Below are 17,470 nucleotides of genomic sequence, written 5' to 3' on the forward strand. Positions count from 1 at the left end.
CCAGCTGAAGCTGCCTCCTGGAGAATCTCCTTTATCAGGCATGAATGACTGATATTTAGCTGCTAATAAATATTTATTAGGTAAAAGCTAAATAAGTTTTAATAGCTTACATAAAATATTAGCTAATTTTCATTATATAAGTAAGAACGTTATAGCCACATTCACTGCGATGCATAACCTTTAACTTGGTTAATTCATATGCTGAAAGCCCCGAATCACATAGATTTCCAAAGATAAAACTGATAAAATACAAGTATTTTACTTCCTACATGAGCGTAAGAAAGCAGTAACTGATTTGCTGGTGTTGCAGTAGGAGCTAGCAATTCCTTACATTATGCTGAATTACTGACATAACAGCCACATTGGTTTGTGTATTTTCATGTCAGTTCAGATGTGAAATACCACAAGGGATATTTGGGTTTTTTCCACCCAAACAGTCAGCTCCAACCTGCCACTCTGTCCCACTACTCCTAGTGAAAGCAGTCCTCTGCTTTCACAAGAGCTACACAAGAGCATCTTCTCTTCCCTGGCTCATCTTTCTGGAGTTCCACAAATAAATCCACCATTATCTACACCCTCCTTTCTCACAACATTACTTGCAACACTATCATGCTTCCCTGACAAAGTACCAGTTTGGGGGAGGTGAGCGACTCAAGAGACTGGCAAGACAAGGAAATTCCTTCACCTCCTGGCACCTCTGCTGGGAGTGACAGTGCCAGGAACCTGCTCACTCTCCATCAGCGCTTCACTTGGCGCTTGGGCAGAGTATAGCAAGGAACTGACTGTAGTCACATTCTCCATGTAATGAAAGAAAACCAAAAACCAAGAAAAACAAAAGTAGAAGGAATCAAAAGTTACAGCAAGTGGTTTTTCTTGAGGGTTTTTCCTCCTTTTCAGGGAAAGCTGCCTCCCTCCCATCTGTTGCTTGCAGCCACTTCCAAAGCATGCATAATTTTCTGGAATAGTGTTAGTTGGTTGTGAGCAGTCACAGGATGACTTTCAGCATGTGAAGTCACACTATAGCTCTTCTCTTTCCCTGTGTCTATCTGTCTGACTTTCTCGATGCCCTCTGTACACACAAGAGATCACCAGCAGCGCAACATTACTCCATCCCCTTTACCAGATTTTTGGCAGAGGAAAGTTTGACATTTTTCATTAGTTGAGGGCAGATCCCTCCACATCAGAAATACAAACGCCCAAATAACTCCGTTAGCAACAATTTCAGCTGAGAGGTAGAAAGTGAACAGAAGTTAGTACTCAGCTACCTTTTCCTCCACAGAAAGTGCTGAGACATCACTACTGGAGTTCTAGGCTATTTCAGCCCTAACTTGTGCTAATTATACTAGAAATCCAGTGTATTTACCGTTCAGCATCCAGATCATTACCATAGAATTAAAAAGGAATTTTAAATTCTTAAATATGAAAAAAAAAAACAACAAAAAAAAGCCCTTGGATTTGACATCTGTGGTGTTTCCAAGACTGCCTAGAATTACAAATGCAGTAAGGAGGGTATGAGGAGACAGATCCATAGATGTTTTCAAAATCAGGCTCCTTACCAAAATACATATTTACTTGTGTGACCATGATGCTGCCTAAAGAGACACACTGTCCTTTCAGAAAATGTCATCCATTTCACAGCTTTCCTGAAAATACATTTTCTTATGCTTTTGTGAACACCTTAGCATACAAACGCAAGCATCAAAAATACAAGAAAATAAACTAAGAGTCACAAACTGTCAGAGTTTCTTAATCATGGGCTTCTTTTCCCAGCATTAGAAAAAATAAATCCTGCTCTGTTTGGTATGCAAACATATTATTTTAAATAAGTAGGAGGGCTGAAAGAAAGTCCCCCTTCATCTCCCAAACCCCAAGAGAAAATTAGGGAGTTATTTCCAGAGCATGTACTCAATAACCATCTAGTGAAGCCTATTCATTTTGGTCAGGCTTCATGAGTCCTGCACCACACCTAATGAACACACTGCCTTCTTCTGATACCTCTTACACTGCAAGCAGGAGAGGATTTAAAATAATTATGGAAAAAGAAAACAAAACAGCCCTAAATATTCTTCTTGGAACTCTCCCTTTAAATTCCTTGGTGTTTGTTCCTTCTCCCTTGAAAGAAGCTCTCACTTCATACAAGAGGTCAGAGCCTTACAGTTTAAGACTCTACTTGCATTGTAATGAAAAAAAAAGTCAGGAATTTTGAAAACAGAGGCATCTGTGCTGCACGAGCGAGGACTTGGCACACCCCAGTCATCCTCCTGCAAGGGTAAGTAGTCCCCCTGGGAAAGCCTGGATGCAACCGTGGCTGTCGTGGCTTCGTCTTCTGCTCATGGGAAATTTTACTGGGGCACCTAGTGCTCCAGACCTTCTAAGAGTAAAAATCATGAGGTACAAAAGCTGTTTGTCAGATATTCATGCCTTCTCACTATCCAGCAGTTTCCCTGCTTCAAAATGCATGTCTTCCAACACAGTCTCTGCACAGCACAGGCTTCACCCCAATTAGGTGCAACTGAGAAAAGACAAGAGGATAAACTAGGTGCTTTGAAACAACCAAGTAGCTGCAAGCCAGGAAATACAGAGTTTGTGCTCTACCAATACCTTAACTTTCACCCCTTTTCTTTGCCCTGACAGGAGTATCCGCTCTGCTCAGAGCATACTCTCAAATCTGGAAACATTTCACGTCATTGACCACAAATGAAGTGATACAGACGTGCTTTTCCATAAGTTCAAGAAGGCTTTGTGGCCAGGGAAAGAGGAGGTTTCCAGTTGCGCTGGCAGCCCAATGCAACAGGAGGGCTGTGTGGAGGGAGCTGGTGGCGGGGAAGGAGCCTCCTGCAAATTCGGCAGCTGAAGGCTGCCCACCTCCCCTCCTCCTGCAGCTCTACCTGCCTCAGGCTTTTACAGCCATCTCTTAAAATACACCCTGGTGCATCAGACTTGTGTGAGTCAAGATTAATCCAGATTATCTTCTCAGAGTCCTTTCACTCCTTCTTCTTGCCTTTCCTAACCAGAAAGGGGATGTGGCAGTTGGCATGTAACAGCTAAAGCTACACTTTTCATACAGTGAGGCTCAGCAATTAGAAGATTACTCTTGCCTTTACATCCCCACTGACCCCCCCTCCCCCTAATTTTTAAGTCTCTCATCCCTGCTGTCTTTACAGATTCAGGCTTCCCAGTCCAACCTCCCTTTTTCTGATATCATCTGTTGCAGCAGACCTTTCTGCAGAGGTCTGAGAAAAGGTCCCTCTGCCTTCAGAGAAATCAGGGTTTACAGTCCTCTGACTGCTCTGGGAGCAAGCCTCTGGCAATCCAAAAACTAAGCCCAAAACTAGTTTTCTCTGAAGAGGAACCTATTAAGAAAAGGCTTTGTACCAGAGGATGATTCCTAAAACTTCAGTCACAGTCCCACAGTAAAGCTAGTAATTTCTCGTGGTCTTCATTTATCTTATTCCTTCACGTAAACCTCTTCCCCACACATGATTGACCTTCATCACTGGAAACAAACTTCACCCAAATCCCAACAAGGTATTTTTGTGTTTTTTCTGTGGCTAAGACACCCCCAGGAGTTTTTGTTAAAATAAAATAATATTATTAGAAGGGAGGTATGAATAGAGCTCCGAGAGGACTCTCATAGCCTGCTCCTCAAACATGCTTCTCCCAAGCAGCACATCAAGGCTATTTCAAGTAGCACCTCCATTTTTCACCCCTGAGTATCTCAAAGTGTGTCAGCTTAAGTAGCCAAAGAAACAAATGGTTACTTAAGGGCATGTGTAAATACCTTGGAAGGGGTGGGAGGGAGACAGGGTTGTGTTAACAGGTTGCTCACCATGCAGGGTATGGAGAAGCGAGCATCCAGACAGCAGCTGCTGCGCCACAGATAATCCCCCCAGGCATGCCGGAGCCCACCCTTCCTCTTCCCCATGCCACAATCAGCACCTACAGTGGTGCACAAGCACCCCAGAGAGAAACTGCTTCCCTCCCTGCACCGCCTGCCTTGAAAATGTTCGCCAGCGCACGCATACACTTGCGCTCTTGGGGTAGCAAAACTCCGCATTTTCTCCTCTGGTATCCATGGAAAATGATTAGCACTCCAATATTTCATTAGCCAACAGTGCTAAGTATTCCACCAACTTGTGGAAAGAGTAAAAGCACTGAGGTTAACGTATTTGGTGAGGCTCTGTCCAACAGTTTGAGATATTTTGTTTCAGTATAGCATAAGGAAAGCAGCTGTCACCTTGATTATAGTGCCCTCAGTAACCGGATACTTCTCCAACTAGTCCTAACTTCAGACTGCTCCCCCTCCATCTGAGCCAGCACAGTTACTGATCACTTAAACAGTCAAATGGTGATTTGCACAAAAACAAGTTTTGAAATGATGCTGTAGGTCAGAGGAGGAGCACCAGCTTCATCAGCATCTTGCACCCACCATTCCTGTCCTCACCCAGTCTGAGAGGAGAATACAGAGGCTTCCAAGAAAACCTGAAGAGCAGAGAGAGATGCCAAGCTGCAAAGTTTGGCTCTGCACACTCACTTTCCAAAAAGCAAAGGAGGTGAGGGATGCAGTGCTCAAATCATCCACGTCTGCTTAAACACTTGGTTCACGTGTTCCAGTGCTGTCAAACAGACACAGCTGACAAGTCAAAGATGGCGCTGATATCCCTGATACAGCAACTGTTTTCCACCCCAGACCAGTCACCTCCAGGTTTTTCCTTGAATTATGGTCTGGCCAAGACATGTCAGCAGTCCAGCATCCCCTCCCTGCCAATAGCTCTGCCAGTACTTTGGTCATTCCCAACTGCCTCCTCCCCGCTCCCTCTTTTTCACTGCTGCAGGCTGAGCAAGCAGAAGGATTCCTGAGGATGGGCAAAGGACCAGAGCAGGACCAGTTTTTCATCTCCCTTTTCTTCTGTTCTTGGATCTTGTACTTGCAACATGAGACTGAAGAGCGGTGCCAATGCTAACCGTTACCTGGCTTGCCTGACAACACAAAAGCAGCAGGGAGGGGGGTGGGGGAAAAAAACAGTCTAATGAGGTTGGAAGCACAAGAGGTTGTAGAGAAAAAGAGCATATAAGGTACGTGAGATAGAAATTACAATTAAGTGCATTATAGTTACCATGTAGTGTGCAGTATTGCTCAGAAATACCATTAGCACAAGTCAAAAAACCCACACTGAACAAAAAGCAACATTTCTGGTAGGAAAGCACTAGTCTTACACCACCACTATGGTGATAATGGCATGAGAAAACATACAGTGACAGGTTAGACAGAATTTAAAAGCTCTCAGTCCAGGCTTCTTTGTTTGTTTTTATCAGAAGATAAAACCAGCCAACACCTACACAGACAATAACATGGAGTACTACCCATCCTTGCAGTATGCTGCACTGTACCACCATTGAAATACAGACTTCTTTTTTCCCCATTTTCTTTTGAAGACAAAAGCCCATTAAGACATAATGTAGTTACATCTGCTTTGATTTATCTGAAGGAAAGTCAAAGCACTTATGCTATATGCTTTAACTAATAAATTTACATAGCCTCATGGGCAATGTGTTATAATTTAATGATTTATTTCCCTGGAAAATAAAGCAAACTTCTGTTTATAAGCTGCTTCACATTTTAGAGATGTTCAGTGAAATAGGAGTTCAGTATAACATGAAGTCTTTACTCGTACACACAGAGCCAGCACTGCATTTCAGGCTTTGCAATTAGCCACAAAAAAAACCCAGCAAATAAAAAAAATGGTTAAGGAAAGCTAATTGACAACTGCAAAGTGCAGAAGAAGGGCCCGCCTCTGCTTAATTGAAGGTCTTTTCTGTTAAGCTGTGTACTATATTTACCACCTGGCTTGTAATAGCTGCTTTTATCCAAATGCTTTGCAGTAAAATATATGCACGTGTAGGGGATGAAGACTTTACCATTGAAACCTCCTGCAAGAAATTAGGGGAATGAGGAAGGCTCACACACTTCCGCAGCAAAATTAGGTCAGGGCGCCTTTGAACGGCTCCATCTGAAGGCTGTGCCAGACTTCAGATCAAATACTTGTTAGTGCTTTAGACCCAACGGCTTAAGAGATGAACTTCTATACTGCTGATAATTATTACTGGTTCTGTTCATTGCTGCCTCCCTCTCCACCTGTGGGTAATACAATTTTCCAGTCCTTGACATATGCCACTCAGTTAATAGCACTTCCAAAACCCATCCTTTATAACCATGGGTCACACATTGCAAATATGATGACCACGTAACTCCACACAGATTGGGAAATTATGACTTGCCCCACACACACTCAACTAAACGCTCCCTGAATATACATGTATGGTTAAATGACATTAGCATCATGGTAATCAGTGATGTGAAGCTGTAAAATGCCAAGTTGGCCATTCAAATGCAAACCTGTCTCTGCCCTCTGGTGCCTACGTACAGCCCTGAACCGTGCAGCCAGGGAGCACCACTGCCACCGGCTGTCACCTCCTGCCCTGCCCGAGCACAGTCAGCCCCAGGGCTGATGCTCTCCTCCCCTCCAGCTCCTGCTCTTAATGGGCTTCAGGGCTGTCTCCAAATAAAGCATACTCCAGTAGCCAAGCTGGGAGGCCAAAGGCCAAAGAACTGTCCCCAGATATATAAAGCAGTTAATGCCACACCTCTTCCCTGCTCAGCTTTACTGCTGAGGAAAGGGCAGTAGAGCCCACCAGCCCCCACATCCAGTCCTGTTTGTGTAAAATTTCATTAAGAAATTAATCTGTAAATAAACAACAACAATGCCCAAACCCCAAAACTACTTCCAAGGAGTAAGAGGGGATTATATAGGCAAAACAGTAACTCTGGGGCAAATACACCTTTTGTGGAGCTTAATGGCATAACATGACTGGTAGTAAGAAAATCAAGGCATTTAGCCTTTAAAAACTCAGACTTTTCCTCTTCTTTTTTTTAAGCTCTTAAAATTGTCAGCCGAGTTCACTCTAGCAAGCTTGGCTGTTGGAAGGGTTTTAAGATACACAGAAACATCCACCTCCAGTTTCCTACCCCTCCTTGCTTTGCTCTCCCATTAGGTGACACTACTAATTGTACAGCTGCTACAGTTAGCTGCCGGAGACTGCTCTAAGGAGGCTTTCCAATTAGGTTAGCTGAATTAAATAACAAGAGAGATTAGCTTTTTCTGCACATCTCTTGGAAGCCACAGAGAAATCTCCAAAAATACTCTTGCTAATCCTCCCTTAGGACCCCTTCATCTCTGATCACAAATACAGAAATGCCATGTGAGCTACTCTACGGGAATTGTGCCATCTCTGACTGTCTGTACAGCCACAATCTTCATGACAAGGGATCCTACCTATTTTTTTTGAGACTGAGCATTTGCCAGTTTTCTCCTCAGTGTTCCTCAGGTTCCTCAAGTTTACCTTTACACATTTAAACCAGTGGAGATAAGATCCTCAGATGTTAATGTGAAACAGCAATTAACATGGTGAAGAAGTATCACAGAGACTCTTATCTGTATATTATAGAAGCACCACATTTTTTTCTCAAACTAAGATTTTTTGTCATAACCCAAAGCTCCCTAATTCTTCCAGTGCAGATAGAGAAGGTCAGAAAAACAAAAATAAAATGATAGGCATATGACCTCAGTAGCATTATTAAATATTCACAAGCCCAGAAGACTTCTTTAAGACAGACCAGATTCACAGTTCTCAAAAAAAGTATCAGAAAAGCTTCATCACTATTAAGTATATCCAATTTTTGGTATATGACAATTTATGCCACCAGGCAGAAGACCAATTACAGGTGTCCACCAGAAGAGACTTACATCAAGAGGCCAAGTCACCAGCTCTTGGTTAAGTGGGAGACATACAATCAAGAAAGCGGCATTAGTGAAAGCACAAAACCCCAAACCAGCCAAGGGTAGAATAAGCTCTTCAGGTTGTCAACCACAGTAAGAACAGGAACAAAAGGAAATAAAGGTCATTTCCTCTTTCTAATGCCCTACAGTTATAAAACAGACAAATGGATTTTCAGCACAGCAATACTGTTAACAGTACTGTCTCAAATAATTTTAGACTCAATGGTCTTGGTTATCAGGAGCTCAGAAGCTCCCTCCATCCAGTGAGCCACAGCACGGTGGCATGGGCAAACCTCTGCCTCCCCACCCCAGCAGAAAGGCTGAGCCTGAGCCTCGCCAAAGGCAAAGAGATCGCCCCTTGCAGAACATGCTCTTCAACGGGGCATGGCTGCTTGGGCTAAATGCCACCAGAAAGAAAAGCATTACCAATAGGCAGCACGACTGGAGACAGTCAGTCATACTCAACTTCAATGCCTCGTCTCCTCCAGCGCCTGCGTGCTTTAAGGAGGTAAGGCTGTGTGGCCATGGTACCTATTTTCCTCACCCTCAAACCCTGCACAGTCAGGCCACTATGCAGCAATGAGATATCCAAACATTATTCAATAGGTTGGATATAAGGCTGGTGAATGGTATCGGTGTATCTTTTCATAGCCAGTTTTCAGAGTTTCCACCTCTTCAACGCCCTCACGTCATCCCTCCCCTCTGCACGCCAACAGATGCTCTATGCTGCTCTTCAAGAAGGACCACAGCTTCTACCAGAAGATCAGAAAGCATCTCATGGTCTGCCACAAGTCTTCCTCACCCACCTCCTGCTCACTGATAAACTCTCCGGAAATTTCTGGAGACCTCTGCCATGTTTTCACGCAGCAGACAGACATGTCCACCAAAGCGTTTTGGTCAAAAGGGAGGAAAAGACAAATTCAATTGGCCCAAGCTGCAACATGGACAGCCAATTTCAGCTGAGATGAGTCCATTCAGGTCAACAGCTCTGGTGTGACTTCCCAGCCAGGCCCGGTCAGGTACAGACCTATGCTAACTACTATTCCCAGTTTTTCTCTTTAGAACAAAATTTTTCCAACTCATTTGCATTTTGCAGCAATGGCCATGCCTGTCCCCTCACCAAGGCTTTGAGGGCAGAGGGAAGGCTGTGCCGGACAATCAAACAAAAAGCACCCGTGGGAGCTACAGAGGACCAAATCATGCTTATGGAGGAAAACTCTTATGAAATTGTTGTATTAAATGACAAGTGAAGAAACAAGAAGAAAACCATTTGTAAAGACCACCTTCTGTTTAAGGCTTTTTTTCCTGGTAAGTAAGGTCAGAGAAACTGCTCCTCGCACCCTAATTCAGGCTAAGAGAATCAAGACAATTTTGAGACCAATTTTGTTCTGTTTATTTAACCAGGAGTCCTTCCCATGTTCTGCAGGGCATTTCTTCTCCTGACACTTGAAAAGACATACTGCCTTTTGTAAAAGACAGACACACAAAAGTACATAAAATAAAAATGTATGTAAAATAGAGATCTATGTAGAATAACGATCTATATAAAATACACATACACACACACACACAAATTTCAAAGACCTTCCAAGCTAGAACTGCAACAGCTGCAGATGTTCTGTGGAAGACAGTCTTTATGGGCACTTAATTTCAAATGTACTCCAAGAAGTTTCATTTCATACCATTTTAGATGTTATATTCAAAAAAATCAGCCTTCACAGACAAGAAATAATCAGAGAGCACGCGACTGAAAAATTATAAGCAACTCCACCAAAGACAAGAATTTAGAAGATATACATGGCACTTCAGTAACTTTTTCTATCTACCTCCGGGACTAATCATCTTTCTTGTTCTACACGGAGACAGAGATTGTGAGTTCCACACACTACAGATGCTTAAGTCACTAATGATCCTAAAGCATTAATCTTCTAACATTGTATGCTGCCACAGCAGTTCTTGAGAACTTCTCACCTTCTTACAATGAGACTTATGCAAGCCCGTTACTAACATAACCAAATTTCACACACCCTGTTCATGGATGCTCCTTCTCCTTGCTGCACACTTCCACGCACTGTGCTTGCTCTGCCACCAGTGGCAAGTACTGAGTGCCCCTGAGCTCCCGATGGGAAGGAGGCGCAGTGCCACGGCCAGGACAGAACCTGGATGTTCTGCAATCCCCCTTCCACAGAAAACTCAGAATCTTGTTTCTCAGCAACATTATTTTATGCACATCCTTGCAGGAATTATACACTATTATTATTTATAGGGCTAAGCCATACCTACTTTTATTTATGCAATGCCACAAATTTATATTCAACAGCAGCTCAATTTTCAGATGTCCCGAGGATGGTGAGTTTCCATTACTCTGAAGTAGCTTTACCTTTCTACCTTGCTTCTATTGCAGGTTTTCGTTTTAAATAATAAGAACACCATCCATGTCACACCTCCATACTTGCATATTTGAATGAGGAACTGCACAACACTTGAAAGGGATTTGAAAGGAAAGACTTTGTGAAGGCTTTCACCTGCTAATCAGTTTAAGTGACACACTGATTCTGGGATCTCCACATCCAGAGCAAGCACAGATAAACAACCCAGCAAAGGAAAAATCCGTCTCCTAGATAGACATCTCTCCTCTCCAGAGCCTACAAGATACACCATGTATTCAAACCCATTATTAGCCTTCCCCTACAGACCCCAGTCCAAAAAGCAAACGAGACTCAGCTCTTAAAGCCAGAAGAGATCAAGCACGTGAGGCTTGGCTGGTCACAGCTATGCCCTGCAGGTGCTGTGTCCAGCCAGCTGTTCCTGCAGGTACTGCAGAGTCACCACACAGCCCAGAGAAAGACGAAAGGTTGCTTCTACTTGTATAACTAATGGAGGGACAGGAGCAGACATATCAGAAAGGATCCTGGGGAAAGTAGGAGAGATGGAAGACCTAGTTAGGTTATTCATTCATGTAGTAGCAAGTACATTACATTTTTTCTTCTCTCTCAAAACATCCTTACTCTTGAGGCCACATAGGTCATGCACCCAACTGCTCTCCAAGAAGTACTTCACCTCCCAGGCTATATCACTTTAGCAGCACTGTTTCCTACAGCTCTTCAAGACCATTACAGTCACACTTCTGAAATACACTTCAGAAAACAAGGATGGGCCACTTCACACTGATCTGAAAGGTGACAAGTGACCTCCATTAGTGTGGAAGCACCTCTAGAGAAAATTATGCTTTATTATGGTTAATCAAGCAGGAACAAAACATGTCTGACAACATAATATTTAAATACAGACAATACATTCTGGTTGTTAATCACAATGCTGGTTTCTGAACATTTTGATTCAGTTCCTGCATATACCACATACTGTTTGACCTTCTGCAAGTCCCTTTGTCTCCTTACCATTAATAAGAGTACAAAGTATGTATTTATCTTCATGCTTACATCTCAAACGCAGCAAAACAGGTTTCTATTTGAACTTTCCCAAATCAATTCACCTTTGGAACAAAACAATTTAGCTTAGAAGGGAGATTTCTGAAGAAGTTGTTTATATATAAACTAAAATTAGTGATTTCAGTTGGAGTGTCCAGCTCAGGCTTTAGTTAAGCACAGCTTATGTGACACACTAATATCCTATCTGCAGACAAGACCAGGTTCTGCAGGTTCATCACTGCCCTATTAGTCACTATTTCACTTTAAATGAATCCCCTACTTCAGACATCAACAAAGATAATTTGTTCAGCCCAAAAGTACTTGTTGCAAATGGTTGTTAAATGCTATGTTTTCTCCTACTGCAATCAGTTTTCCAATACTTTTGAGGATTACATGTATTTTGTATTTCTGCCTAAATATCTAGTATGCTTTTGAAAGCATCCCTCAGGGCTGAGCTAATCAAGAAAACAACATACATACAGAGAACTGTCATTATTACATGGTCAAACACTAATGCAGTCTTTACTCAAGGGACTGCAAATTATACTTCAATGTGAGCAAGAGAATTCTTCCCAAATCACTGAATACTGGCATGTAACCTATGAATAAATTACTAGTCCTGGAAAGATTACAGATAGCAGTTTATTATCGTCTTGTAAGCATGAACTGAAGATAACCAAACAACAAGCTGTTCGCAGAACAGCCTACAGTAATTCTCTCATGCTTACTACAACACACAGAGCAAAGTAACTTGAATGTGGACCAAATTGCTTGCTCATGACTTGTACATCATCTCTCAAATGCGGCAGCACAGAGGGCATCTTTATGACTTACATTCAAGTAGGGCCTTACATGGGGCCTCGAATAAGCTTGCTAGTCTCAAACACAACATTTCTGTTAAAAATCATAGTCAGTCAAATCTGTTCAGAAGACAAAAGAGTACTTTTCCTTAACTAGACAAGAGCCCTTTGTTCAGCTGCTGAGCCTAACTAAAGCCTGTGATTCTTTGCCATAAGGAAAATGTTTCAACTGGTCAATGGCAAAAGTCAATTTGGTGAGATAATGTAATTAATAAATGCTATCCATATGCCTCTGATTGACGTTTTATGAAGACAATTGGCCATGAAGAGCAGGGCAGGCAGAGAGCTCTGCAAATGACTGGCTGCTCCACAGGGAGCTCAGCTGCTGCAGGGAGGAACAAGCTCTTCTCCAAGCTTAGGACTCTCTGCCAAGATGCCACGTTCCCCACCGAGGATGGCAGGTAGCTCTCCACCATCCTCCCTGGAGGCATTAGATCATGGCTGTGTGTTTGACACCAGGCTCTTCATAACTTGCACCTCTGCTAGACAAGAAATTAGGCCTTGATCTGGTCATCCTCAGATTACATTTAAGATTAGGACCACAGAGACTTAGATCCATCAAAACTTCAAACAAACCCAAGGCTTATGGCTCATTCTCCAAAGTCCACCATCTTCACCCCATTAGCTGCAGCAATTGCCTCAAACCTACCACAGAGGCAACATCTGCCCAAGAACCACAATCCCAGTACCTGACTTCAAACCCTGAGATATTTGTCCTGACTTGTTCCTGAAGACCAGGCTCTCATCTACTTCCTCGATAAGGATCTAGAAAAAAATGCAGAGAAAACATCTCTGCACTTTAGGCCTGAATATTAAGTCAGTTCCAATGCAGACCTTGGGGCTAAGATATGAAAAAGAGAAACCGCGTCCGTGTTTGATCTCACGTCAAGAATCATCCATTCTTTAATTTTTAAAAGATAAGCTAACCTGGGAGGGAAACGTATTCCCAGAAAGTGGCTCCTGAGAACATCCAGATAAGGGGTGGCTTAACTGCAGCACCAGAATTGTAATATCCAAGACTGGTGGCAAAACCCAGAGCTCCCCCAAATTTCCAGTGCACGGCCACGCAGGCAGGTGTTGGATGGGAGCACCCAGTTATTCAGCCAGAGCAAGGGAAGCAGCCATGGCAGATGCTGCTAGCTGATTCCAGGTGCTGCCAAGCCACAAAAAGCAATGGATGGATATTTATTAATTCTACAGTGAGAAGAAAAAGCTCACGTGAGCTGAGGAAGGGTGGAAATAAATCAAGACTAAAAAAGCTTCCTACCTTTCTTTGGAACTTACTTGGCAATGCAGATTTAACACACTTAGGAGAGACACACACAGCATATAAATCTGAAACGCCACCTATCTCTTGAGCACTTATTCTCTCTTCTCCTCTAATTGCTGTCTCCAAAGGCTAGCTGCCTTTTTCAGAAAAACAACATTCCCCTTCTCCAACATATTATCAATTTTCCAAATTCCAAAAGCAAAATAACCATTAGAAACAAATGCAGGAAAATTACAACATCATGCTTCTAAAATACTAAATACTTCGGAAAAATATACCACATATTACCCTTGGATCATCCTTCAATAACTGCATGTGTGCCAACAGATCAATGCTCAGACACTTACAGAAGAAACAGAAAGACCACCCAGTGGCTGTTGATGCCCCAGTGCTCTATTTTGCTGAAAGTCTAAAAACCAACCCCACACACAAGCATTGCTGATGTGAAGCGAAGTGTCCAGACTCCAGAAACCTCACGAGGAGAGCCGCAATTAACCTTCTGCTAGGAGAGCAGCACTGTAATGCTGCGGTACACAGCACAACCTGTTAGCCAGCAAAGTTTCCCAACATGTTCTAATCCTCTCTGCAAGCCCAAGCGCGTCACACAAGCTCTGGAAAACCATTCATCCCACTGCTGCGAACCAGGATGAAACAGAAAGGTTTATCAACCTCTTCCGAATGGGAGCTGACAAGTACAGCTGGATACTTGGCGATGCTCTCTGGTGCTACTAAAATCAGCTAGAGCTGACTCCTGCTGTCATCAGGACTGGACCCAACGTTTTACAAGGCACACCAGGCCTCTCACTTACAGAGTGTGCCATTTCTTTCCAGTGGTTTCATGCTGCTCTTTCCCTCTCCTTAAAAGCAAACCAGGAAACTTTCAAGGTAACTAAAAAGCACGTTTTTTTGCCATTCAGCCAAGCCTGGGTGAATCCCCCACACCCGCCAGCATTACCAGACCCTACTCTAACCATGCGCTGCGCTGATGGCAGCAAACCACCCCGCAAGCCCTGGCTGCGATCCACCATCTTTCATGTGGGCAACGCCTGCCACCACGCGCAGGTTGGCTTAAACAGGTTGGGCTCCCCCTCACCCTCTGCGTCCCGACCATGTCCCCAAATGGCTGCTCCCCCAGGGGAGCTGGCACAGCACAGCGCAGCGCATCTGCAGTGCAACAGCCCGTGGCCGGGCACACAAAGTGTGTACCCAGCACGGGCAAACCACTCCCAGGTTCAGTGGCAGGTCTCATTTCCAGTACATTTTTAACACGGCTCTGACGTCTATTTTGCCCTTCCAAATAAAGAGGTTTGTTGGTTACATGAAGCAAACACGGCGAACTCACTGCTTTAGGAAACAAAATCTCCTGCTGCCTTCCCCTCCTCTGCTTAGAAAACTCCTGGATAATTTACTTCATCAGAAATAAGAGATTTTTACCTTACAGCTTTGCCTAGATAATAATAAATAATAGCAGAATCAAACAAAGGGGAAGAAATTTAGAGCTAAAACCACTTGACACTGCTCTGGAGAGCTAACAGGTTTTTTAAGCATCCATATAAAATTCCTCTTACAACCAGGACAGCCTTCTGCAGAGATGACAGATTTGGCATCTACCTTCTCCCAGAGACCAGTCTACAAAATCCTACCTTAAGGGACCATGAGCTGCTGCCAGACACAGTGAAACAAAAAAACAAAAAGGTGGGGGGAGGGGGGGAGAAAAGGAAAAAAACACCCTCCCTTTACTTTTCCAATCTCTCCGCAACTTTCTGGCAACAGCGAGGGCGTTGCACCACGGCCAGGCAGGCTCCCCCCCACCTCACTCTCCTCCCAGCCCCCCGACCCGCGCTGCCCCGGTACGCCCCAACAACCCGCCTCACGCTGCCGCAGCATGTTCATCCTAAGGCAAAAAACCATAAAACTTAATACTTCACTAATTACTGTGGCAGTTTAATAGTTACTAAACCATCAGAGAACTTCGTAATAACAGCATTTCTATAAAATTAAACTATATTGTACCTCATTAGCCAAGGGTGTTTCTGCAGTGCAGTTACACTTAGCGGAAACAGGAGTCGGTGTCCTATACAACCCTTTTTTAATTAGTCCTTAAGAAAAGCGTTTTGCAATTGTATCCTTAGAAATCCCTAATGATGAGCCAGATTTCACGAAGGCTGTGACTGGGCTAATTTATACAATAGCTAGACAACTTCAAAAGTTAACCCAAGCTAGTGACATTATTTAGTTCAGTGGAGCGGCTCATTTTAATTGGATTAAGTTGTCATGGTTTTTTAATTTCATACCAAAACCTCAAGTTATTATTTCCTAGTATTTGCCCAAACACTGCAACAGTGTCACTTGCATGTCCCCTTCCCTCAAGACAATCTCAGATCCACCGACGGAAAAGACTAAAAGCCTCTGGCCGGCCTTCACCGGCTCCGTGCCGCGAAAGGCTGGAGCGCCTCGCCGGAGAGCGGCTTCTCCAGAGGTACAAACCCCGGCAACCGAGTTAATTGCATTAAGCAGGGGTCCCCGGCAAGCAAGTACACTTGGGGGTCGGAAAAAAAGTGTAAACAGCGGCATTATCCACAGCGTCCCGCAGCAAGCCCGCAGGGGAAGGGCCGGCGGGGCCAGCGGCAGCCTCGCGCTCCGCGGGGCCGGCGCTGGGCAGCGGCGGCTCCGCGGCCGGGACAGACGGCTGGCGGGCAGGCGCGCAGCGCTGCGCACCCGCGCAAGGAGAGGCGCAGCAGCGCGGCGTACCCGAAGGTTTGGGGGGGGGGGGGGGGGGGGTGTCCTGAGCCGCGCAGCCAAGGGCAGTTACTGCTTTTTCTCACTCTTTTTAGCAACCGGCCGGGCAAGGTTCATTTTACAAGGGGACGCTCCCGCCGCAGCGCCCGCGGAGCCGCGGGGAGGCGGCGTTTCCCTCGGGCGGCCGCTCGGACACGGCGAAGCCCAGCGGCTTCCAGCGCTGGGCCGGGCCGGGGACGAAGCCCCGCGGGACGCAGCGCCCCGAGGGCGCCCGGACCCAACCCCGCGCCGCCGTCCCCCGGGCGGCCCAGGGCCGCCGGGCAGCCCCCCCTCCTCCGGGCGGCGGGGAAAGAGGCGCCGGGGGGGCTCCGGGACCGGCAGGCGGCTGGGTCGTCGCGGCAAACTTGGGATGAGGCTCGCTGGACGGCGGCAGGGTGCTCCGCTCGGCTTCGTGGGGGTTTTTTGGGGCGGTCTCCTTTCTTTTATTTTTCCGGAGCGGAGGGGTGTGTGTGTGTGTGCCCCTGCTGTTTGCAGAGCGCTCAGCTATCAACAGATGCCCCCGAGAACCAGTCCGCTGCCCCGGCGGGCGGCGATGCCGCGGGGCAGGGCCGGGGCTACGCGTCCCGCGCTCGGCAGACGGAGCCGAGGCGGCCGCCCCCGTCCCGTCCCGTCCCGTCGCGCCGCGCCCGGCGGGGCCGCCGCTCCCCCCCTCCCGTCCACCCGCCCCGGCACTCACCGGCTGCCCGGAGGCGCAGGCCACGAAGCTGACGGTGAGCGCTAGCCACACGCCCCGCATTATTCCCGCGGAGCCGGCGCGGCGGCCGCCTGGGGCCGGGCACAAAGGAGAAACCGGGGGGTGGCGGCGCTGGGCAGCGCCCGGGGAAGGGGGGGCGGGGGGCGCGGGGCAGGGCCGCGGGCGCCCTCCGGCCCGCCGCGCTCCTTCCGCTCCGCTCCGCGCTCCGCTCCGCCGCTGCCCGGCGGGCCCGATGCTGCGCGGCGCTGGGGCGCCCGGGCTGCAGGCTGCGCGCTGCCGGCTCCGCCGCCCGCCCTCCGCCCCGAGTGCGCGGCGGCGGCGGCGCGACTCCCAGTTAAACCCCGCAGAAATTCCTGCAGGATTACAACACAGATTGGCAGCTCCCCCAGCCAGTGGAAGGAGGCGGCGCGCCGCCGCCGCCGGCTCTCGCCCCTCGCAAATTCAAGCAACTTTCCCCCCCCTTCTCCTCCTCCTCCTCCTCCTCCGCTCCGGTCTCCCCTCTCTCGTCCTCCCCCCCAGCGGAAAACATGAGCAGCGCCGCGGGCAGACCGAGCGAGGGCTGGCTCGGTATAAAAACGGGG

General features: G+C 46.3%; 1 protein-coding gene across 1 annotated transcript in view; it reads right to left on the reverse strand.

Annotated features, from left to right (window-relative positions):
• SDC2 (syndecan 2) overlaps nucleotides 1-17,200 on the reverse strand; it is a 60,851-nt gene extending 43,651 nt beyond the window's left edge. The window contains exon 1 of the mRNA XM_074815343.1: nucleotides 16,872-17,200. Within this exon, the coding sequence (XP_074671444.1) occupies nucleotides 16,872-16,931 (60 nt within the window). The 5' untranslated portion in view covers nucleotides 16,932-17,200. The remainder of the gene's footprint in view (nucleotides 1-16,871) is intronic.
• Between the last annotated feature and the right edge of the window lie 270 nt (nucleotides 17,201-17,470).

The sequence above is a fragment of the Strix aluco genome, chromosome 1 (genome assembly GCF_031877795.1).
Source record: "Strix aluco isolate bStrAlu1 chromosome 1, bStrAlu1.hap1, whole genome shotgun sequence".
Taxonomy (NCBI): Eukaryota; Metazoa; Chordata; class Aves; order Strigiformes; family Strigidae; genus Strix; species Strix aluco.